This window comes from Oryzias latipes, chromosome 14 (assembly GCF_053564925.1).
Source record: "Oryzias latipes strain Hd-rR chromosome 14, Olatipes_Hd-rR_3.1".
In the NCBI taxonomy this organism is placed as follows: Eukaryota; Metazoa; Chordata; class Actinopteri; order Beloniformes; family Adrianichthyidae; genus Oryzias; species Oryzias latipes.
In genome coordinates this window covers 22986530-23011858 of record NC_136250.1, presented here as the reverse complement: position 1 = coordinate 23011858, position 25329 = coordinate 22986530, and the positions used below count along the sequence as shown (strand labels likewise).

At 40.7% G+C, this 25329-nt stretch overlaps 2 protein-coding genes across 14 annotated transcripts in view; one reads left to right on the top strand and one right to left on the bottom strand.

Moving 5' to 3' along the window:
• LOC144983598 (vacuole membrane protein 1-like) overlaps window positions 1-15676 on the bottom strand; it is a 79327-nt gene extending 63651 nt beyond the window's left edge. Inside the window, exons 1-3 of one of the 7 annotated variants that reach the window (XM_078930442.1) lie at window positions 15560-15676; window positions 11320-11403; window positions 2007-2145 (exon numbers count right to left, since the gene is read on the bottom strand). In XM_078930442.1, the coding sequence (XP_078786568.1) occupies window positions 2007-2145; window positions 11320-11403; window positions 15560-15578 (242 nt within the window). In that variant the 5' untranslated portion in view covers window positions 15579-15676. Of the gene's footprint in view, window positions 1-1139; window positions 1349-2006; window positions 2146-11319; window positions 11407-15559 lie in introns of those variants that run through there. The other 6 variants (XM_078930444.1, XM_078930441.1, XM_078930446.1 and 3 more) reach the window with 6 other exon arrangements.
• On the top strand, window positions 1817-24614 carry ptrh2 (peptidyl-tRNA hydrolase 2). Of its 7 annotated transcripts, none has more exons than XM_020709071.3 (3): window positions 21415-21559; window positions 21891-22000; window positions 23934-24614. In XM_020709071.3, exons 2-3 carry the CDS (start codon window positions 21934-21936, stop codon window positions 24455-24457), a joined length of 591 nt encoding a protein of 196 aa, XP_020564730.1. In that variant the 5' UTR covers window positions 21415-21559; window positions 21891-21933; the 3' UTR covers window positions 24458-24614. The 7 variants fall into 7 exon arrangements, with proteins under 7 accessions (XP_020564732.1, XP_078786575.1, XP_020564730.1 ...); XM_023962703.2 differs by lacking the exon at window positions 21415-21559 and adding an exon at window positions 21682-21789; XM_020709070.3 differs by lacking the exon at window positions 21415-21559 and adding an exon at window positions 21711-21824.
• The last annotated feature ends 715 nt before the right edge of the window (window positions 24615-25329 follow it).

Genomic DNA, 25329 nt, shown 5'->3' with positions numbered 1-25329 from the left:
ACATTTTAAAAAGGTTAGACTGATTGATGATTTGTTGATGACTCATTCATCTGTATGTTCAAGATAACCAACTTTAATTCTACTGTTGTTTATTTGAAGTATAAACAGAGAATGCAGTGAATTTTTGAAATTATTACCCCAAATGTCCATACAGTAAGGAATATATGGTTCAACTAAAGCACAATATAATAAATATCTAGAATTATATTTCAAAGAATTATTCAAATAAAGATTTTAGTATAGTTTAAAAAAAAAGGTAAGTTTTGAAAAAACACAGGGAACAGTTTAAAAAGGATATCTAACTTATTAGTATAGATATCATTTTATGTAACGGGGAAAAAAACCAATGAATAATCATATTTCAAAACAATAAAAAAAGGAAAATTGTTCCAAGTATTTCTTGTAACAAAAAGGCTGTCTCTGTTGTAAAGAATAGATGTCAAAGTCCCACTTTGATCATCTTTTGATCTATTTTCAAAGTGTTCCCAATTATCTTTTATTTATGATCATGCTGTCTTTTGTCAAAGTCAAAAAACCTGTCTCGTTTACTAGGACATGGTTTCTGCAGAGCAGCAGGAATTCATTAGAAATTCCCTTCTGTAGTGTCGACGGGACCAGCACAGACTAAGTCAAACCCCATTTCCCTATATCCTTCTGTTTACACGCTCTCCTGCTCGATTACAGCCCCTCTCAACCTCAACCTTATCAGCGGTGCAACAAAAATGGTGAGCAATATTGGAGATATCCAGTCATACAGTTTAGATCCAGATTCCAGCTCAGACGAGGAAAACATAGACATACATGGATCTATTTGTCTGCAAGTGGATGCATCAGAATGGAGTGGAGCAGCGAGCTTGTGGCTTGTTGTTGTAGGTCACATCTATAAGGTTTTTCCTACAAAACTTTTTTGTCTGCTCCTGCCTCAAAAAAATTTGAATAAAGAAATACTCAGTAATGCAATTTTCATCTTAAATTTCTTTTAAAATGACATCCAACTTTAAAAAAGACCCACAAGAACATGTTAAAAACACTATAAACACAATTTTCATTGAGTGGGTCATTATCATCATCAACATTTAAACCTCTTTCAACAACTAATGAGCAATCCTGAAAGTGCTCGTCATCTGTGATGTACTCACGTGTATTCTGGAGCTGCAGCTAAGACAGCATGTGTTTCAATGTTGGGTAAAGAGCTGGTTCCCTCTGTCAGTACGCTGCTCATAGTGCTTGTGGCTCACCACATCCTCTTGTAGTTTGAGAGTAAACACGTTGTCCTGACACACTTAACCACAAGGGCCCCACTGAGAGTACACGCTGACCTTCTTCTGGGCCCTTGGTGTCAACATAGATTATCATAAACGTTGAACACATATTGTGCAGCTTGTGCTATAGAGGTAAACCTTTACATAGTCTGGTTAGTTGCTTTTGCTGTATGGATGAGGTGAGAGCGTGTTATGAAGTGGGAGGAACCTTTTCTAATCTTTACGTACGGCAAAGCTGAGGCCTTCTTAAGAAATGCATGAGAACAAAACGTGTGATTTCTCCTGAGTGGCGCTGGAAGCACGAGGCTGAAAAGTGAGAGTGAATGTTTATCAAGATGATAAAACAGAGACATTCAAGGTCAGCTTTTGTCTGGTGCTGCTTGTACCTTTTTGTGCTGAGCAGGATACAAAGATTAAACGAAAACACATTCTTGCGTCTGTCTTTCAGCATTTTTGCAGACGAACAATTACAAAATTTGCATCATTGTTAAACAAACTCAGCTCAGCAGCTGTCAGCTTTAGAGAACCTCAAAAATGTAAATATGTAAACTGTTTTTTCTTGTATAGGTTTACTTTTCAGAAGATTTGTCGTTTGAGAGTTTTGTAATGAAACCGAATCTCTGAAGCCTTTGCCAGCCTTGCTGGGATCACAAGGAAACCAGAGGAAACATCTGCTGGAGCGTGGGTGAGTGCCATTCTGCAGAACAAAGGCAGTATTTGCTTACATCTGAACCTCATCCTCACCTCCCCATCCACCCTCTCAGGGTGACGAGCAGTTCCATGAAGAAGTAACGGAGTGTAAGAACTGGTTTCTTCCACAGCCACAGTTCCTCCCGCTCCTCCCTGTCTCTCTGCTTCATCTCTTCCAGCGAAGCTTCTACACCTAACCATCCACCCAAACACAAACACACGGACAGAATATTCACCAAAAGACATTTTCTGAAACACTTGACCACTTATGGATAAATACAAATGTGGAAAAGTCCAGTTTTTGTGCTTCTATTTCCTCTGAATTTGGTGTTCCTCAAACATTTCAGCCCTGTAAAACTCATAACATCAAACAATTGACAGAAGATTCTAATTTTGGAATGAATGTGTTTTTTTAACTCCCCAAAGATTCAAAATATAATTTTTATAACTATATATAAAAAAATAAAAAAACGCCCCTCTAACCCTCCGTGGGTGGTTTCTCCTCCAAACTCGGGTCCTCTACCAGAGGCCTGGGAGCTTGAGGGTCCTGCAGTATCTTAGCTGTTCCTAGCACTGCGTTTTCTGGAGTGAGAGGCCTGAGGTCTTTCCAGGTATCTGTTGTAGCCACTCCTCCAGCTTGGGGGTTACTGCCCCGAGTGCTCCAATTACCACAGGCACCACTGTCACCTTCACTTTCCATGCTTTCTCCAGTTCTTCTCTGAGTCCCTGGTATTTCTCCAGTTTCTCATGTTCCTTCTTCCTGATGTTCCCATCGCTTGGCACTGCCACATCCACCACAACGGCTTTCCTCTGTTCTTTATCCACCACTACAATGTCTGGTAGGTTCACCATTACCATCCTATCAGTCTGGATCTGGAAGTCCCACAGGATCTTTGCCCTCTCATTCTCTACTACCTTTGGAGGTGTTTCCCATTTTGACCTTGGGGTTTCCAGTCCATATTCTGCACACATGTTCCTGTATATTATTCCAGCCACTTGATTGTGGCGCTCCATGTATGCTTTCCCTGCCAGCATCTTACACCCTGCAGTTATGTGCTGGATTGTTTCAGGCGCCTCTTTGCACAGCCTACACCTTGGGCCTTGTCTGGTGTGGTAGATCTGAGCCTCTATCGCTCTGGTGCTCACGGCTTGTTCCTGAGCTGCCAGGATGAGCGCTTCGGTGCTGTCCTGTAGGCCAGCCCTTTCTAGCCATTGGCAGGACTTCTTGATATCAGCCACTTCAGTTATGGTCCGGTGGTACATCCCATGCAGGGGTTTGTCCTCCCATGAGGATCTGTCCTCCAGCACTGTATCCTCTGCTCTCCATTGCCTGAGACATTCACTGAGCACACTGTCAGTTGGGGCCTTGAGCTTGATGTATTCATGCATCTTGGATGTTTCATCCTGGATAGTGGCTTCTAAGCTCACTAGTCCTCGGCCTCCTTCCTTGCGGCTAGCATACAGTCTCAGGGTGCTGGATTTGGGATGGAACCCTCCATGCATGGTGAGGAGCTTTCGTGTTTTAACATCCGTGGTCTGTATCTCTTCCTTTGGCCATCTTATTATTCCTGCAGGGTATCTGATAACTGGCAGCGCGTAGCTGTTTATTGCCCGGTTCTTATTTTTGCCATTGAGCTGGCTTCTCAGGACTTGCCTTACTCGTTGGAGGTATTTAGCTGTTGCAGCTTTCCTTGTTGCCTGCTCCAGGTTGCCATTTGCATGCAGAATTCCAAGGTACTTGTAACTGTCCTCAATGTCTGCTATTGTTCCTTCTGGGAGTGAGACCCCTCCTGTGTGGACTACCCTGCCTCTCTTTGGCTACGTTCACACTGCAGGCTGAAACGACCCAATTCCGAATTTTTTGCCCCTAAGCGGCCCAATTCCGATCTTTTCATGACAGTCTGAATGACACAGATCCGATCTTTTCAATTGCGACCCAGGCCCCGTGGGTTTGCCGTCCTGATTCCGAATTGTAGCCGTTCTTTTCAATTGCGACCGCCGTCTGACCGGCCAGGCGACTTGATTCCGAACTGTACGTCATCGACAGACAACAAACGTCATCATTTTACGTTGAAGTAGGCGGGAACGAGAACATAAACATCAACCATGGTGGACGATGCTGCTGAGACCAGTCAGTGGAAGGGAAGCAGGTCACGGATTGGATTAATATTTGGGCTGATCGCTCTTTTCAGGCCAAACTCCAGGGCTCTTATCGCAACTGGGCGGTTTTTGAAAAAATTTCCAGCTAAATGGCAGAGCGTGGTGTTGAACCTTTCCCGCGATAACTTTTTTTTCTTTCTCCCCGGCTTTTCCGACCGTGCTCAGAAGCGCGGGGGACCCGAAGCGATCCTCCTCCTCCTCCCTGTTCTGGGGCCTCATTTATAAAACTTTGCGTAGGATTTGCGTCAGAAGTGGCGTACGGATGAAACATAGGACGTGCGTACGCAAAGAAATATTCGGATTTATAAAACCGTGCACACGCACATCCTACGCATCTTTCCCTTAATAAATCACAACCGATTCTAAATGCAGCGCAGCTTTTTGCGGCTTCGTGACACGCCCATATTTGTCCATAAATAGTCCGTGAAACGCCCACAAATGAATATTCATTGATTGCAAAATCATGGCAAACACCGAGAGGAAATCAAAAAAACGTATCTTCACTCAATGTGAAGTAGAAGTTATTGTTGGCGAGGTGGAAAAGAGGAGAAAAGTGTTGTTTGGAGGGCACAGTGTGGGCATTACTGATGCCAAAAAGGCACGTGAGCGGCAAACGGTGGCAGACGCCATAAATGCTGTAGCCTCACAACCATCCGAGGTTGTGAGGCTACAGCGCCCCATCGGGGGGGGGGGGGGGGGGGGGGGGGGGGGGGGGACCGGAGCGCTAGATGCATGCGCCGGGGGGACCGGAGCGCCAGGGGGGGGGGGACCGGAGCGCTAGATGCATGCGCCGGGGGGACCGGAGCGCCAGATGCATGCGCCGGGGGGACCGGAGCGCCAGATGCACCGGGTGACACGCGTGGTTCCTCCGAGTGCTCCTCTGTAACGCCGGGCCCAAAAGCCCGCAGAGGTCCAACAGGACGGCTGGAGGAAGTCAGAACCGGCTCATAAGCCACTCGTCCTCGTTTGCCAGCAAGTCTTGTTGCTGTCTAAAGATGCGTTCACTCCGAATTCTTCCATTTGCCACATCTTCTAAGAGCGCAAGATCAGCCATTGTGCGTCATTACGCATTGTGATGGGGCATTCTATTTCCATCCATTTAATTACATCTGACAAGCTACAGATGTCGGCAATAATCCATGTGGAAATGGGAAATTGTTCAGCGCAAATGTAATTTCTTGTTGCTTTCTGAATGGTTGAGACATACGCCATACATTGTTTTTTTCAAAAATAAAACTAACTAAAGGCATATGCATGAATACCATAATTCCGTAGCTTATGAAGAAATGTTTTAATATGAAGACAAATTTCCCCAGTGGACAATTAGTACATCTGTCCGTCCGTCCGCACGCCCGCACCTATCTGCTCCGCCAGACGGACACATTGACGAGAATATCAGTTTTGTACATTATTTCGTTCTGTTAACTATATTATTTATGAGGATGAATTGCACACCATGCCAATATTGCAGAACATATTTCACTTTTCTTTCTGCAAATATGTGTTCATTTGAATTTCTTTTGTAATTTTCGTTTGATCTTTTTTGTTTGTTTCACTGCTGATCGATCAAACGGGTGTTCGTGTAGGCTGTCAATTTTGAGACTTGCTTTGTGAAGTCTTCATGTTATTTCTGAGAGGCAGTATTGTCATTTTCACTTTCACGTGTTTCTTCCATCTGCCGACGGTGTCGCCGTTTCTCATTTAACCCGTTTTTGTGCGTACGCCTGGGTCAGAGCTTGCGTGGAGGACCGCACATTTTCCCGTCAAGTTTGCTTTTTATAAATCTCAACTATTGCGTAGAGAGTGGCGTACGCCTTCTTTTGTGCGTACGCAACGTTTATAAATGAGGCCCCTGATCCTTAGATTCTCCAGAACGGGTAAATAAAGAGTCCATAGCATTTAATCTGGGGGAAACCTTCTTTTATTACCGTCCTCCGTAACACACAACATGAATGCGCGCCCACGCTGCCCCCCCCCCCCCCCTATTCTCTATCGCGGCACGCGCTTGCACACACGCCGGCGCGCGGCTCCAACACAAACACATTCCTATTCCACAACAGTGGGTACAGACGATCCCGACTCCAATGCCTTCTTAAAATGAGAAGATTGTAATTGTGCTGCTCCTTCGTGAAAATAAATTTAATATTACAAAAAGAGCTCCGCTTTTGACAACACTGTTGTTGACATCCATTGTTAACGTTGGCTCCACAAACAACAAGTGACGTCGTTCACCGTTGAGTATTCTTCTGGCTTCTGCACATGCGGGTCTCGTTTGGGTCGTGTCACGGTCACAATGGAGATCACAAAAGTTCGGATTTACTTGGAAATGTGAACGGTCTAGCAAACAATTCGGATTTTTTCAAAAAATCCAAATTGAGCATTAAGCCCTGCAGTGTGAACGTAGCCTTTGTCACCATCCGGCTGCATTTCTCGAGCCCGAATGACATCCCAATGTCAGTACTGTAGATCCTGGTGGTGTGGATCAGGGAGTCAATGTCACGCTCGCTCTTAGCATATAGCTTGATGTCATCCATGTAGGGGAGGTGACTGATGTTGGCCCCATTTCTGAGCCGGTATCCATAGCCAGTCTTGTTGATTATTTGGCTGAAGGGGTTCAGACCTATGCAGAACAGCTGTGGGGACAGAGCATCACCTTGGTATTTCCCACATTTGATGGACACTTGTACAAGTGGCTTCCTATTGGCTTCAAGGGTGGTTTTCCACAGCTTTATTTAGTTTCCTATGAAGGCTCTTAAAGTCCTGTTGAAGTTGTAGAGCTCCAAGCATTCAGTGATCCACCATTCAATGACATACCAATTCAGAGAAATGGTTTATAGAGAGAGAGAGAGAGAGAGAGAGAGAGAGAGAGAGAGAGAGAGAGAGAGAGAGAGAGAGAGAGAGAGAGAGAGAGAGTAAGTTTATATTGGCATGTGTGTTTGGGAAAAAAGGACATTTTTTACCTGCTTTTAAGTTTAATCCATAAAAAAAAAAATTTAATCCACACGTTTTTAACATGATGCAACTGTATTATAAACAACAGATGACAAACAATGCTAGCATTATTTCTATAAATTGAGCGGCCATTTGAATATATATATATATATTTATATAATAGATTATTATCACCATACATTTTTGAAAAATTAGTAATTTGAAATGAGCATGAAAAGCCCTTCTACTGCCCCTAGTGGAATGATGATGAACTACAGGGGAGAAAACATGAACCCCAATGTTTTTTTTTGGAAAATTTTGATCATAATAATAAGATAAGGGTCTCGTTATTATGTGTGTGTACAAATGTTTATAAATGACTTTGTGCAAATTATTTAGTGGATTTTACGGTTTATTCTTGACAAAATATGGCCTTGATTAAATCCTCTGCAGAATCTAGCTCCAAGTTTGTGTATATAATATGAGAAATTTATTTAAAATTTGTATCACGCCGCTTTGAGGTTTGTAACAAACTGTAAGGCCTCGACCCATCATTGTGAACTGTACTCTCGAGTGGGATGGTCTTCTCTGTCAAGGAGGTTCACACACTGGTGCATTTTTATTTATAAATCTCTTCTTGGACTTTTACCTTCCTACACATGCAGCTTGATCAAGCTGAGGACTGTGGAATCATACGGACTGCGTTCAAATGACCATTGCTCGCTGTTCCATTTGCTCATACAGAACTGGGAAAAAAAGCTTTTGTCTTTTCTGCCCCCTCCACATGGAACACTCTTCAAAAGAGCTGGAAATTATAAGAAATCATTCCTCTGAATATTTTTAAATCCAGGCTGAGATTGGAAGGGAAAGTCACTTTTAACATTACCTGTTTTACATAAGCCGTCATTTTTATTTATTTTTTGTTTTAAATGTTGACTTTTTTATTGTAAATGTAATTTATTGTTTCCCCTAGCCAGGACTACCTTAAAAAAGAGATTCTTAATCTCAATTGGACAATTCCTGGCTAAAAAAAGGTTAAATAAAAAATAAAAAAATGAGCAAATGGTAAAATCAGAGCTTTGAGGCTGATTGCTGCTGCGATTCCTTCAGGGCGTTAGCAGCAGCTATTCTTTTAGCACAGTACTGGAGTAATCCAACTAGATTTGTCCAAAAAGTTTAAATCATTCAAATAAGCCAACAGGAAAGTGGAGGATCTCTCTGTGATCGCAGTCACTTCTTCTGCTCCTGGTTTTCATTGGTCTCACAGACTGACAATGATAAGAGTAATTGAATCGGTGTAGAAGCTGCAGATGTTTTTTTCTTGTCGACAATGTTGGCCTTGCTTGGTAGCGTGTGTGCAGTCATCAAATCACAGAAATTCCTCTGAAACTTTTTTTGCTTTAGATACTTTAAGGAAAAGATCAGTATTTCTAAAAACAGTTAAAACATCCAAACAAAAACTAAAGTATTTCAAATGTTGGGATTGATCAGGATGACGTGCTGCTCTGAATGACCTGCAGAACCTCAGAATCTTCCAGAGCAACTCCTGTTTTCCTGCCCAGCCAGTTCAAGTTTCCGTCTGGCTTTGCAGGCTGTGGTTCTTTTCTTTAGTCACAACAATTTTGGCAAATCTTTCTTTTCCCTGCTGGTGTTTGTTGTTCAGAACCTCCAGCTTTAGTGCCACAGAGACTGTTGTTCTGGAGTTTGTTTAAATTCTGGCACGGCCGTAGTTCAGGGGTGTTTCTGGGAAGGGCAAAGAAAATCTCTAAAATCCTCGTGCGGATTAATTTGCTATATTGATCCATAAAGTTTGCATAATAACTGAAAGATAAGCAATCAATTTGTTGTTTTAACCTCCAAAAGAGTGAGTAAAGTTTGAATTTAAGAGGGTTCAAAGAAGGTAATTGAGATAAAAAGAGTCAGACCGATGCCGTCTTTGTGCCGCAGGAGGCCATACTTTTGTAACTGAGCAGAAATGTGAAGGGGGGCCCTGCAGACTGTAGCTGTTAGGATGCAGCTACAACTCCAAAAGATCTGTTAGAATTGTTCAAAATATTATTTGTCAATTGTGACTTTTGACGTTTGATTTTTTGAAAGGAATTTTGGGCAAAATGAATCTTTATCATGACTTTTGCTGCGGCTGCTGTGTCAGTATTTCAGTGAATACCTCCTTATCCTCTCACCACATGCCGTCAGTGAAAGTCCTCTCAGCACAAAGTCATAAACAGACTCTTTAACAGTTGTCTTTGAAGACACTGAGTATTTTCAGATGTCTCATGAGAGACAAGTCTTGATTTTTGTTGTTTTTGCTGCTTTGTTGGATTCAGTATTATTGTCTTTCTGTTTCTGCCCCCCACCCTTCACTTTCCTATCGCCCTGGTTTTATGAATATTAACATTTATCCTTTTGCAAATTGTGCATCAGTATGTTTAGATCCAGATTCTTGGATTTTTACTCCATCCATTAAGTTTCGGTTGAGTCCCGTTGGAGTTTTTGTCACATTTGATCAGAGCTTTTTCATTTTCCAGTCCAGTTTAGGTTTTTTGGTTAAAACGCTATCGTATCCTTGACAACACCCCAATTTCTATGATCCTGTTGACCAACAAGAGCTCAAGTAAAAAAGATTGTTTTACCTTTAATCAAGCAAATGCATCAACATCTATTTCTACACTCAGTTTAGTAAAAAAAATACCACTGCTAAAACAGCCCCCCTAAAAAAAAAGTCAAAAATTCTTTACATTTAAAAAAGAATCTTTAAATAAGCAAAAAAAAAAAAAAATCTGCCAATGGGATAACACTACAAAAGAGGTATAGGCCAAAAATAAGAAAAGAACACTATTACTACAAATTAGTAAAATGATCTGTCCACGCAGCAAGAAATCTTTATTTTAACAAGAAATCAGAGAATAAGAAAACACAAAGGCATTCTAAAAAGGGGGAATTAAGCTTTGCAAGGATTAAATAGTTTGCAGTGAAAAAAACCTCCTACCAGGAATAGTTATTTTTCATTAAAAAATTCTTGTTCTGAGACATGTTTTCTCAAAATTATATTTTTCTTTTAAAAACTTTCTTGATAAGATTATCTTTCTTGCAACACAAAAATAAGACTTTTTTTTTTCTGGACACTAGGGTCTTTTTTTACTTTCTTAAGATCAGGAATGAATAACCAGAAATTCTGATGTTTTCATTTATTTACTGTTTTTGGAAGTTGATACTAAGCTGTACCATGATGACAAAAGCAGTTGTTTTTTTCTGTGAGGACATCAAAGCATTTCCATGAATATGAATGTTTTTGCACTAAAGTTTCAAAGATTTTCGATCAATTTTTCAAATGAGAAACAGCCCTCTCATTTACATTTTTTGACAAAATACATATTCAATGTATTCAGTGTGTCATGTATTTTATAAGTACAAATACTGTATATCTATTTATTAAGAGTACTTATGATGGCATCATTTTACTAGTGTATATGGATGTATGTACGTCAAAGTTCCCTTAAACTTTTAATTTTCCAATTTGTCATGATTGATCATCCAAGGTTTTACACATCTATGTACAGATATTTCTTCTGTTTATTTATCTTAATTTTTTTTGTATTTTAGGGTCTGAATGCTTGAAATAAACCTATTTAATTCTAATTCAGAAAATTCAATAAATCTCACTTCGGAGTACAAAATAAAAAATAGTGAAAATCTGCTAAGCAAAAGTCTTCTAAGATTTTTTTAACAGCCTTTCATATGTTCTTTTTGGGCCACAACGATGACCAAAGCAGGTGGTCATTGCTGCTTCAAACACTAATTTTTTTACACCAAACTGACACACCAACTGAATATCAGCTTCCTTTTATTAAAAAAAACACTCCACTTAACGGTATCATGTTTTTACATAAATCAAGTAAAAAGAATGTTGTGAATGTTTCCAAACAATGGCTGCAGCTTTAAATATGAAAAATTTGTGGATTTTGTAAAATCACATCTAGGACATTTTTTGAGTCAGACCTTTAACAGGGCATGCCATGTTTCATTTGTTTACCAGGCAAACCTTATTTTAAAATAAATCAACACTTTTCACAAATATATGTCTTATTATATCACAGGCTGAGTTGCTCTTTAATTTTATTAAGACCCAACACACCTGAAGTGTGTCTTCGACCTCTGAATCAGGCAGATAAGAAGGAAATCTTCATCCAGACAGAGTCAACTTCACGAGAAACATTCAGCTAAATTTTCTCATCTAGTTTATGTTACATGCAGCTCAGCTTTAAATTATGGTTACCTGTCTGTTCCTGAACACCAGGGCGCCCCTGTGGAAGCTCACTCTCGGCCTTAGTCTCCGTCATTTTTTCATCCGGAGGTGATCCTGCTGAGACAGAAAGCAGCAACACGAGTCCAGATCAAACCCAGACTCCCATACAGCAAAGCACAAGAACCCAAAACACTCCAGGCAGGTATTTTCCTGCTCCTGCATCCTTCATCTCACTGGTAACGCGATCGGGCCTGTGCTTGACTGATTAAGCTCAGTACTCGACTGATCTGAGCACTGCTGCTAAATGCAAGTCAGGGCAGTTTTTCTGTGTGCACTTTGTCTTGAGAGTTTATCTACCTTTAAATAAAAAAATCTCCACCATGGAAGGAGAATAACAACATGTTTGTACATTAAATTGACCATAAACCCCTGCTGCCATCATTTCCCAAAAATCTACCACTTTGTTTCACTTGATGCCTTTCTGCCCTTAAAACAAGATTTAAACAAACTCTGGGCGGCTGAAAAAATGATTTAACGGTCACACGAATTACTTGTGAAATGAAGTGGCTTCGAACCAGCAACCAGCATTTTTTTCTTTGGGGTTTAGGGGTAAATTCTCTGTGACTTAAAACCTGTTTCATGTTTAAGAACAAGCAATAGATTTATGCCTTCATATGGATCAGGCTCCTTACCAATGGTTTAACTGCAGGATGTTTTCAATAACTTATTTAAGCAAAATTTTAACAAAAAAAAACAAAAAACACGCAGTCATCCTTAACTGAAATCCTATATGTTTTAGTATTAAAATTACTTTCAAAATCTTTCCACAATAAATACATGATGAATCTCAGTAAATCTCCTCATTTGACTCAAACATGCCCATCATATCCAAACCTGTTGATGATGCATTCACTGACAGTGGTCCAGTGCCGACAGATCAGTCTCATCTCCACTTCAACCTGGGGCTGGGCACGAAAACCCAGTAAATCCAGTTCAGATTCATGAGGTCTGATGTGATTTAGGATCAGCTCGGACTGTGATTTACAGGATATTCATTCAGAAAATCCAATAATCTTGATTAGGAAAAGGTTTTCGCATAACTACTGATTTAAATCAAACGAAGATGGAATTTGGAAAAAATGGAGAAGCCCTTTTTTTTTAAAACCATAGTTTCAAGAAACGTTTTGACGTCCCACTCTGATCATCTTTTGATCAATTTTCAAAGCGTTCCCAGTCTTTTAAATTATGATTTAACGCTTTTAGCCAAAATTTTAAAAAGAACTGTGTCATTTTCTAGCACTTACTTTCTGCAGAGCGGCAGGAGTTCATTAGAAATTCACCTCTGAGTTGTGAGCGGGACTGTTGCCGCAGAGCAATCCCGTCCCCATTCCCCCGCCTGTTGCTGAAAGCTCCAAGCTTTCCACACTCTCTCTCTAGCTTACAACCACTCTCACCCCCACCCTAACATTACCTGTGTGACAAATACGGTGAGCAATAGTGGAGCTATCCACATTGCAAAACAGAACCCTTATAAAAATAAGTAAAAGAATTCTACCCCCATTGGCAGATTTTCTTTCATTGTGCCAAAAAAAATAATAATCTGACAATGGGGTAAGAAAAATGTTCTGACCAAGAGTTTATGGTTTAAGAAAAAAAGTCTAGATGATTTCCTAAACCAAGATGATTTTGTTATTGAAAAACTTTCTTAATAAGATTATATTTTATTCAAGACAAAAAATAACACTTTTTCTTAAAACAAGGGTCTTTTTACTTTCATAACCCTTGTGATGTCCTATGACCCCACCCTTACATTGACGTGTTCTCCCTGCCATGACAAAGGTGGATAAAGGTGGAAAGATTTCATGTAATCCATGGAAACCAGTGAGGTTCACAAATTATTGAAGAAAAAAGGTTCAGAGCACTGTCTAGTGGGTCTAGATGACCCAACTCCCAATGTTAAAGTGCCTAGGATAGCACAAGGGCTAGTGGGTCTGGATGACCCAACTCCCAATGTTAAAGTGCCTAGGATAGCACAAGGGCTAGTGGGTCTGGATGACCCAACTCCCAATGTTAAAGTGCCTAGGATAGCACAAGGGTTAAGATTCAGTCTTTGCATTGCAGCTGTACAGTTTTGACCCAGATACCAGACGTCCATGGATCTAGTCGTCTAAAGTCTGTCAGTAAGCAGGGAGTTTGAGGCTCACCAATTTGGAAGCATTTCTATTGCATAATTAAAAATAAAAGTCAATACCAGAAATGCTTTTTCATTTTCACAATGAAACTGTGTTTGTTGACTCAAAAATAAAATGAAAAAGCAATCCGCCAAACGTCTTTTTCTTTTTCTTCTTCAACTCTGCTTATTCTGTCATGTAATTAAAATGATAAAGAAAATGGTATTTGACATTTCATTTTCAAAAAGTTCTCTGGTAAATGTGTAGCAATATTCAATTAGAAATATATAATTTGACAATTAAAATGGATTAACAGAAATGCTTTTTCATTTCCACAATGTAACTGCATCAAATGACTTAAACAATAAAATTAAAAATCTATCCTTCAAAATGCTTTTACATTTTCTACTCAAACATTTCTTATTCTGTGACGTAATTAAAAAAAAAAAACATTTGGCGGATTGCTTTTTCGTTTTCATTTTGAGTCAATTGATGAAAATGAAAAAGCCTTTCTGGTATTGACTTTTATTTTTAATTATGTAACAGAAATGCTTCCATACACCAAGCATATTTTCTACGCAGCTACAAGCTTTTCCCAACAACATTATTTCATCTGCTCTCAACTCACAATTTGAATAAAGACATTCTCAGAAATGCAGTTTTAAGCTTAATTTTCTTTAAATATGTCCTCCATCATCAGAAAAAGAACATGTTTAAGAACAATTTTCTGAGACTAGGTCTTCAAAGGTAAATTGATTCACTTTTTAACTAATCTGATCTTGTAATTCATTTGCGTCGATGACACATTTATTCTTAACTCACACATTGAAAACTGAAATAACCTGACATTTTATCCTACAACATTTTAACATAATTTTAATAACTGACTTTATTGCAGCAATGTCTTTAAAACTAAGATGCCTTACAAAAGCTGATTAAAAACCAAAAAACATGTTCTGCTTTCAGTGTCTGCATAGGGTCCTTTAAATGCAGTTTAGTAGTTTTTGAGGCAGCAACTGACACACCAGGAACAACATTCATCTTCATCCTTCCAGAACAGAAGGCCTACAAGTGTTGAAAAAAAATAAAATAATGTTTTTTCTCATCAAAGGCCTGCAACTATGTGAGTGTGTCGCTGCACGACCTCTGGGTGCTCAGGAATCTGTCAGTGAGCTTTGAGACGGTGATTCTGACGCTGAGGTATGCAGCTCGCCATCTGGAGGAATTGTCAGGTCCTCATGCAGACATTGAACCCAATCCTTCCATCCTGTACCCTGCGTTCGGGCCTCTGGTTCCTGTTTTAAACCTCACACGGCCTGCAGTTTCTGATTCGACTTGTCGTTTTCTTCAGTGGAGGATGATGCACCGCTAAAACCTGCAAGAGTCTTGCTTAACACTTTCTGGGACTTTTCCATGAGCTTAGATTTGAGACATAATTGGGAGTACTCAGTGAGTCAACAGTAGTGATCCTGAAGGATACACACAATATCTCTGAAGCTCGAGTATCACTCATGTAATGTAGCCTCAGCTCTCTCTGGGAACTGCAAACACAAGCTTTTCAACACAAATCTCACCACACATTCACAAACATGTTCAAAATACCCTATAATTTGTTCTCTGGAGAAAACAGAATTCTATGCAGGAAGAGACTTGAACTCTTGAATTCTCACATCCTGAAGCAAAAAAATAGGAAATTGGTGGAAAACATGTGCTTGCGCTGTATCTGCAGACTGTGTACTTGATGGTAAAACAGCTGATCTGATTATTAATTAGATTCAGTTGTATTTTTCCACACAGTAAACCGTTTCATAATCCCTCCGCTGCCAGGGTGACATACAGAAGCTCAGTGCTGCTCCAGCTCTGGATTGCGCAATCTCTTCTTCCAAAACAACCCAGGCTGGAGCGAGGGACAATGAGGAGTTACGCACGCGTTGGGATGAGAAACTGAATACGCTGTAATCAGCTTTCACATTTCAAACAGAGATGACCACACAGAGACAAATGGAGAGCGCTTTTGAAAGAAAAAGGTTTAAACAAAGTAGGCCTGTCATGGAACACCGCTGTCTTTGTTTTGCATCGTGCAAAAAGAGTAAACTCACCGTCTTGCTGATGTTTCATCCACAAGGTGCTCTGAGCTCAACTCAAACCCTGTGTTGGAGCCCCAGTAGCAATGTAGGGCAACAGGACTCTACCCATCATAACTTGGGTGCAGGGTGTGGGGATGAAGGGGGCCAGTGAGCGACAGAGCACTTACATGGGACTGCTGGGGAAAGTGGGGCTGGCGAAAAATAAAACGACAGAAACATTCAAAGATTTCATCTTTTGCCCAGTAAAACCCCAGGAGGGGCAGTCTAATTAAAAGGTCTATAAATAGGTAGATCATTTTCTGGAGCACCCTTCAAACAACATTTGGGCAAAGGGGGTTCAGCTAACTCCCTAAATGACCATGGGGCTTGGGATTTTTCAGGTCATCACCGCAGAAGTCCTCAGCCGTGCGTCACCATGTTTGAATATTTTAGAGCACTTCTTGTTCTCCAGCAGGTCACTGTAACCTCGGGGGTGGAGGCCGAGTCTGGCAACATGTTTTTAAGTTCCTGGAGGTGAAGAAGAAAAAACAAAATAAGAAACAACTTGTGGGGGCAGCAACAATGGAGACCAACATTCGAATAAAAACAATGTTCTTTTGCGATCTAAATCAGAGCGTAACCCTTGTGCTATGTTAGGCACTTTAACATTGAGAGTTGGGTCATCTAGACCCACTGACTAGACAGTGCTCTGAACCTTTTTTCTTCAATGATTTGTGATCTTCACTGGTGTCCATGGATTACATGGAATCTTTCCACCTTTATCCACCTTTGTCATGGTAGGAATAACACGTCAATGCAAGGTTGGGGTCATCTAAGATAGCACAAGGGTTAAATGGGACGTTGTCTTGAGTTTTTGTGGAGTTTGGGAGGAAACAGAATAGCAAAAGGCAGATGAAGAAAAACTTCCCAAATCTTCACCTGTAATATTGCTGACAGCATAGAATCCAGAAGCTAAAGTCCTGTTTTTAGAAAATTCTGTGGTATAGAATAAACAGGACTAAAACATATCTGCAGGTCTAGTCATTTCAGTCCAAATGTCTGAGTTCTGCAAACCAGTTATAAACTTAAATTAGATTGAGCTGGTAAAGCCACTGCCCTCGTCATATGAGACTGAGAATACTAACCCAATTACATGGTGACAGATGACACCTCACACTTTAATGAACAGGAACCCCTGAATGAGCTCATCTGACTGACGTCACACAGTCTTCTCTGCTTATACTGTCATGTTTGCACATTTTTCATACACACACAATCCCTCATGACAGGTGACACTCATGAAATCTCTTCAACAAAGAATCAATCTGTTGCTACACTCACTGGCCACTTTATCAGGCACACTTGTCTAACTGTAGCAGCAACTTAATAGGCAGGTAGACATGGTCCAGACAATCTGCCGTAGTTCAAACCGATCATCAGAATGGAGAAGAAAGGTGACTGGAGTGGAACTTTGAAAGTGGTAGGGTTGTTGGTGCCAGATGGGCTGGTCTGACTATTTTAAAAACTGATGATCTACCAGGATTTTCGCCCACAACCATCTCTAGGGTGTACAGAGAATGGTGTGAAAAAGAGAAAATATTCATTGAGCGGCAGTTCTGTGGGTGGAAATGTCTTGTTGATGCCAGACTGGTTCCAGCTGACAGAAAGACAACAGGAATTTAAAGAACCACTGGTTACAACCGAGGTCTGCAGAAGAGCATCTCTGAACGCACAACATGTCCAACCTTTAGGCCGATTGTCTACAGTAGCAGAAGACCACACTAGCTGCCACTCCTGTCAGCTAAGAACAGGAAACTGAGGCTGCAATTCCCACAGGCTCACCAAAATTGGGCAATAGAAGATTGGAGAAACATTGTCTGGTCTGATGAGTCTTCATTTCTGCTGTGGTGTGCGGACGGTAGGGTCAGAATTTAACAATTCAGGCTGATCGTGGTGGTGTAATGGAGTGGGGGGATATTTTCTTGGCACACTTTGGACACCTTAGTATCAATTTAGGATGGTTACAACCCCACAACCTACCCGAGTTTTGTTTCTGACCACGTCCATCCCTTCTTCTGATGGCAACTTCCTGCAGGATAAGGCACCATGTCATAAAGCTGGAATAATCTGACTGATTTCTTGAAAATGACAATGAGATCACTGGACTCAAATGGCCTCCATTGTCACCAGATCTCAATCCAATAGTTCACCTTTGGGCGGAACAGGAGATTGGCATCATGGATGTCCAACTGACAAATCTGCAGCAACTGTGTGATGCTGTCATGTCATGTCAATATAAACCGAACTATCTAAGGAATGTTTCCAGTACCTTGTTGAATCTATGCCACTAAGGATTAAGGCAGTTCTGATGGCAATATAGGGTCCAACCTGGTACTAGGAAGAGTGGCCGCCGGCCGGTGAGTGAATGTCATCAAGAAACATCTGGGGCATAGAGCGTAGGCAGCTTGGAACATGACATCTGATGTGAAAAAACATCAAACAGAAGATAAGAAAAATAGAACATAAATTAAATGTGTAAACATCTTTATTCTAAAAAATAAATCTGTAAGTTTTGGTCTTACATGGTTCTCTGTTCTACAACAGGGGGCAGCATTGGTTCAAATTTACTGTTGATCGTCATGCTGGGCCAAACTGAGGTCCTTTATAGGTTAGCAACATGAACTGATCCTTGGAGCTTCAGACGCAGCGCTTGGTTCCTGTTTCACCGTGTGAAAGTGGCTGAGCAGGAACCCAGGGTCCTGCATGGGAGGACATTCTGCTAGATCTATTTTAGTGACTGAAGCTGACCGCACACTGTACTGTGACGCAACCAAGTCCATCCAAGGAAGGGACGAACTTGAAACCATACCAGAAAAAATAACTTAAACAAAGTTTTCTGATTGATCAGAAAAGTTTGACCATGACTTTTATTTAACTTCTTTCAATAAATAAGGAGCAGCTCTTATTAAGCATCAAATTTAGGAACTTTCCACCAAACATCTGTACCAGGCTTTGGCACTGTACAAAATGTGCGCAGAATGAACTGGAAAAAAAAAACATTTAACAACCAAAAGGATAAATGAATCAAACAATTATTTGTTTATACAGCTTTTTTACACCTGGATGTAGCACAACATTTAAAAAAAAGAAATAAAATAAATGCCGAACCTCTAACACCACTACCCACCAATAATGCAAAAAGATCCTGATCCTCCCAAAAACAGGTAAAAACTAGCAATCATGACAGATATGTCTGCTTCACACAGCGATTCCCTTTGGCACCAGCAACTACAACAGTCATCGCAACCAAGCAATGACCTCCCCAAACGAGCCTGATGGAGAACAGGAAGAAATACAAATACCTGCTTAATCGGCAGGGGGTAAGAGGTCAGGAAAGAGACAAACAAACTCAGAAACACTGGAACATGTGTTTAAAGCCAAAACCCATCTGTGAAGCTCTGTTTCCTTCCTAACTTGAGTTTAATCTTTTACTATCACAGCTCTGTGAGAGCTTTTTAGAGCCACTGAGGTCAACCCTCCCAACTTCAAGGAATAAATCTATAAAAAGTTAGAACATGTAGGTACAGGCATCAATAATGAGTTGATCCTTTTCAATAATTATTTTCACTTCAATGTGTAGTTCAAGGTTTCTAAACAATAAATAAGAATGAACTGTGGGAATATTTGATTAAATCAGTTGATTTATCCAATTCAAAAATCCGACCAGCATCAACTGTAGTGGAACCTTTGTCATAAACTTAACTGTTTGACCCAGTGGCTGACAATAGACTATAATGACTGAAAAAACACCTGGACTAAAACTTTTTTTATCCTGTTGGAGCTTGTGTCATGGTAGTGTTGCGTTTGTGCTCCTCTGATGTTATTTTGGCTTCCTCTTGTGGTAGCTTTGGGTATGTCGATCCTGATGTCACAGAAACTGCTGGTGGCCCAATGTTACAGGAGAATTGTTGCACTCAGAAATGCCTTTCAAGAAATTAAAAAAGGTAGAGGGTTTCCAGAACGACATCTAAGCTGCGGATGTATTGAGCGCTTTTAATGATGAATATGTATAACCAGTACCATTGATGATACTGAAGGGAATGAATACACATGTCCGCATGTGAAAAAGCTCACCATCAAATCTTAGCGTCTTTATTGGTTCAAGAGGAAAATGGATCATGTAGATTAGAATAGAAGAAGACAAACAAATACAAAGCACAATATACTTGGTCATAGATGAATTATAAGAACAAGAGCCAGGACACAACTGCAAGATCCTCACCCTGTGGGGTCGAAATGATCACAAGAACAGTGAGCAAAAATCCCAGAACCACACGGGCGACCTAGTCAATGACCACCAGAGAGCTGGACCAAAGTAACAAAGGCTACCATCAGTAACACACTACACCGCCAGGGAATCAAACCCTGCAGAGCCAGACGTAACCCCCTGCTAAAGCCGGTACATGTGCAGGCCCATCTAAAGTTTGCTAAAGAGCATTTGGATGATCCAGAAGAGGATTGGGAGAATGTCCAATGGTCAGTTTAAACCCCAATAGAACTTTTTGGTGAGAACTCTACTCATCTGGTTTGGAGGAGAAAGAAGGCTACATTTCATCCAAAGAACACCATACCTGTAAAGCATGGGGGTGAAAACATCATGCTTTGGGGCTGTTTTTCAGCAGGACGACTGATCCTTGTATAGCAAATAATGAATGGGGCCATATATCATCAGATTTTGAGTGAAAACCTTTTTTCCTCAGCAAGGGCATTGAAGATGAAACATGGCTGGATCTTTCAGCATGACAACCATCCCAAACACACTGCCCAGGTGACAAAGGAGAGGCTTCATAAAAAGCATTTCAATGTCTTGGAGTGGCCTAGCCAGTCTCCAGATCTCAACCTCATAGTAAGTCTTTGTTGCTCAGTGGCAGCCCCAAAACATCACTGCTCTAGAGGAGATCTGTATGGAGGAATGGGCCAAAATACCAGCAACAGAAAACCTTGTGAAGACTTGCAGAAAAATGTTGATTGCTGCAATTGCTAACAATGGGTATATCACAAAGTACTGACTTGAACTTTTTTTATGGACCACATAATTATTTTCTACCATAATTTACAAAAAAATTATATAAAAAAAATATTTAACATTTGTTGTCTTTAATAGTTGAGGTATACCTATGATGAAAATTACAGACCTCTCATCTTTTTAAGTGGGAGAACTTGCACAATTGGTGGGTGACTGAATACTTTTTTGCTCAACTGTAAGTCCAGATACCCACATTTTGAAATAAGACACAATGTTGCTTTTTTTAAGAATGTAAAAGGGCAGAAAAAAGTGTTCTTCTTTCCCTTCCCTTTCATTTCCCATTTATAATAACTTGAGTACAGTTTTGTTTTTGTAGTGTTATTGAAATGAAAAGAAATGAAGGAAAAAATAAATTAAACATTAAAAAGTTGTTCAGAAACACAAATAAAAGTTAAAAGTTTAAAGATATAAATGTATTTATGTTTAACTGTTTTTGTTTGCATTTTACAGTTTTTTCATGTATTCCTTTCTGCATGTGTTTTTCTGTCTTTACATGTCCCTCTACAACTAATTGACAATAAAAAAACTGTTAAATAGTTAGAATCATTACTGTTGTATTTCATCTTGTCATCCATTTGTAAAGCTACTTATAATGAAACTATTGATTTTTACTGTTTATGAGTTTTATTGTTCTCGTGGTTTGACTTTTTAACTTTTTAATTAGGTTGTTTTCGTGTTACTTTTGTCAAAAAAAAAACATTACACGTTGCAGGCCGGTAGGTGGCGATGTATACTGTGAGGCGCTGTTTGTCGACCATCGATGACAGAAGAAGAAGACGCGTATAGAGCCAGCTCATGTGCTCTCAGTTTGTGGTGAACATAAACGATCTTGCTGGAGTGAGACTTTTAATTATATATATATTTTCAGCTGATTTACTAAATTTAAGTTCTTTGAGTTATTTTGTCGCAAAGCAAATGCTGACGAAGTGATTCTCTTTCTAATCTCGGTAAGTTAGCTGTGCTTCCTGATGCTATGAGGCCATGTAGCCCCGGTCTTCGAGCCGGTCCCACCGCGTTATGTGTCCCCCCCTTCAGGCTTTCCGTAAACACAGAATCAGAAACGTTCCGGAGTCATCAAAATGTTTTAATTTGAAATAAAATGGTTGTATGAGTTCTAGAATTAACCGGAAATAACACAGTTATCACTGGGCGAAGCCAAAGACTAAGAGCGTGATGTGTGAGAAAATATTTCCAGCTAACATGAAATGAAAGGTGTAAAAACACTGGAGACCAGCCATGTGTTGTTGTTCGGTTTATTGACAGCGGCACTGTCTCTAGGCTGTCTAGGAAAAGACAGGAAGCAGAGCTGGAGGCAGCAGAGATGAAGATGCTGAGCTTCTCTTTGGGAGAGACCAGGATGGATAGGAGCAGAAATGAGGACATTGGAGGTACAGCTTATGTTAGCGGTTTTGGAGAGGAAGTCAGAGACTGAGATTGTTCAGGCATGTCCAGAGGAGAGACAGTGAATCTATTAGTAGAAGGATTCTGAGGCTAGAGGAAGAGCAAATAGGAGGTTTATGGATGCAGTGAAGGAAGACACTAAGGTAGCTGGTGTTAGAGGATGCAGAAGACTGTTAGATGGAAGAAGCTGATTCGCTGTGGCGACCCCAGACGGGAAAAACCCAAAGGAAAATAGGATTAAATAATTTGACTGGAGGAAGGCTAAGAAAACATATTTCTTTGTTTGATAAGGATGTTTATAGTGTGGTAAACATGAGTTTTATTCATGAAAAAAGTGGAGTAACATTTAAAAATAAAAATAATGTTCATGGTGTTGCTTGTATTATCAATGCTCATTTGATTCCTATATTGTATGTCAAAGGTGTGCTTCACCCTGGATGGGTTGATCATCCATCGCAGAGCCACATACACGGACGGCCTCGCACGCTCTTCTAAAAAACATTTTAATCTTTTTTGGTTTTTCAGCTGCTCCCTTTATGGGTGATCATCCACCTCCATCTAAAATGTTTCTTCATCTTCTTCATTCACTCCAGCTACCTTCATGTTGTCCTTCACTACACCTCTTTGGTCATCCTCTCTTTCCTGGTTTCTCCAACCTCAACATTCCTTAACCATCATCATCATCATCATCATCACTGTTCCTCTTCTTACCGTGTCCAAACCCTCTAAATCATTTAACTCCAAAACATCTGTCATAATCTGTTCCATTGATGGATTAATTCCTGATCCTCTCCATCCTGGTTTCTCAAAGAAAACCTCAAGATCTTCATCTTTGCGACCTCCAGATCTGCCTCCAGTCTCTAAACTAACAACATGGCTGCTCTCACCACAGTCTTCCACACCTTTCCATTTATTCTTGATGACACCCTTTAGTCACACATCCCACCTCTAACCTTCCTCCAACTGTTCCAACCTGCTTGCAGACGCGTCTTCACCCCTTTCCAACACCATCTGCTGTTCTGGACTGTTGACTCTAAGAACTTAAAGTCCTCCACCTTCTCCACCTCAGCTCAATGTAACCTCACCGTTCCACTTCATATCCTCTCATTCACACGCAGATATTAAGCCTTGCTGCAGCTGACTTTGATTCATCTCCTATCCAGGGCAAGCCTTCCCCTCTCTAGATGTTCCTCCACCTTCCCCCACTACAAATCACAATGTCATCTGCGAACATTATAGTCCACACGTATTCCTGTCTGATCTCATCTCTAAATCTGTCCATCATACAGCAAACAGCTGATCCTTGGTACAGTCCCACATCCACCTCCAGAACATCTTACCACTGTCTTCCAGCTCTCATAGGGGTCCTGAACAACTCCAACGTTCTTCTCTGTCACTCCAGATTTTGTGGGGACCTGTGGTTCTCTTTCTCTGCATGAAACCAAACTGTTGTTTACAAATGTTGACCTCTGACCTCATCCGAGCTTCCACTCCTCTATCCCATAACTTCATTGTGACTCATCAGCTCTATTCCTATTGTTTCCAAAATCTTCATATCTCCATTCTTCTTAAACTCTGCTCCTCCATTCCTCAGACCTCCTCTCACCCTCCTAGATCTCTTTAAACAGTCCTGTCAGATTTTGATGAAACTTTTTAATAATGAAAAAGAAGAACTAAAACCTAAAGTATAAAACACAAGTCTATAAAAACAAAAAATAGTGTCTGTATCTTTACATTAGCTACATCAATTATCTAAAATGTTTGTGAATAATTTGTAAGAAAATAAAATAAAAGTTACTGTTATAAATCCACTTTAGTTAACTTTTTTTTTATGACTTTGGTGTACAAATTCAATAGTTTGTTGGTCTTTCGTCCTTTTACTTTTGTTGGAGTCAACATGAACTCAAACTGTGTTCACAGGTTCAACTATGGATTTGCTCACTGGTCCGCTGGGCGCCGGCGTTTCAGCCGGTCTGGGTTGCGGACTCCTCCTTGGATGGCTTCTTCGAGCCCGGTTAGCCCCAGCATCCCGGAGCTTCATAAAAGCTGTGGAGAGCGGTGCGGTGGAAGCAAGCGTGATGGGAGAGGGGGGCGAGTTTAAGATGGTGCTGGTGGTTCGGAATGACCTGAAGATGGGCAAAGGGAAGGTGGCCGCTCAGTGCTCTCACGCTGCTGTGTCAGCATACAAACAGGTCCAGCGCCGGGACCCGGAGCTGCTCAAACAATGGGAGTACTGCGGCCAGCCCAAGGTGGTGGTGAAGGCACCCGATGAGGAAACCCTGGTTGAGTTGCTGAGTCGCGCCAGAGCAGCGGGTCTCACAGTCAGCCTCATTCAGGATGCAGGAAGGACTCAAATCGCTCCTGGGTCTCGCACCGTACTGGGGGTCGGTCCAGGTCCGGCTCATCTGGTTGACAGCATCACTGGGGATCTGAAACTTTACTGAAGTTTTCTTCCTGAATTTTTTTTTTCCAATAAAAAATACATTTCAGAAGAAATTGGCTTGTTTTTATGAAGTTTTGTGCTAAATGTCTTCATAGGCAGAGTGTAACAATAAACTCTTGACTCTGGTTGTTAAATATTAAAACATTTTAATGCTTTAAGTGTTTGGTGCTGAGCTTTAAAACAAAGGTACCTGAACATGTGGACAGAGTGGGCTTGGCATGTTTCTATGTTGATAAGGTGACATTACATACATCCATTTTGGGGGTCACCAGAGCCTGCTGCTGAGAGTAGGTGGGGTACACTGAGAACAGTTCAGTCTGTTACAGCTGCACACACACACAGAGAGGGAATTAAGAGTTACCAATGAACCCATAAAGCAGGTTTTCGGACTGTGGAAGGAACTAAAGTCTCCCAAGGAAACCCACACATGCACAAGGAGAACATGCAAACTCCACACACAACTGCTGGGATTTGATCCAGGACCTTCTCGCTGAGAGGAAAGAGCACTACCCCGTTAAATTAAACAATTTATAAGTAACTGGTTATTTCATCATGTACAAAAAAAATTAGATTTGAAATTCAATTAAGCTGTTTTTTTGTGGGGCAGGTCATTTCTGACCCGTAGGACTATCCTATGGGATCAAGATGAACATTGACGTGTTTTCCCTACCATGACAAAGGTGGAGAGGATTGTAATCCATGGAAATCATTGAAAAAAGTTCAGCGCACCCTCTTGTGGGGTCTAGATGACCCCACTCTCAATGTCAAAGTGCCTAGGACAGCAAAAGGGTTAAATAATCTTTTCTTTCTCTAAATAATTTCTTTGACTTGTTTAAAAAGCACATCAAACTAATATAAATTAAAAAACATGTT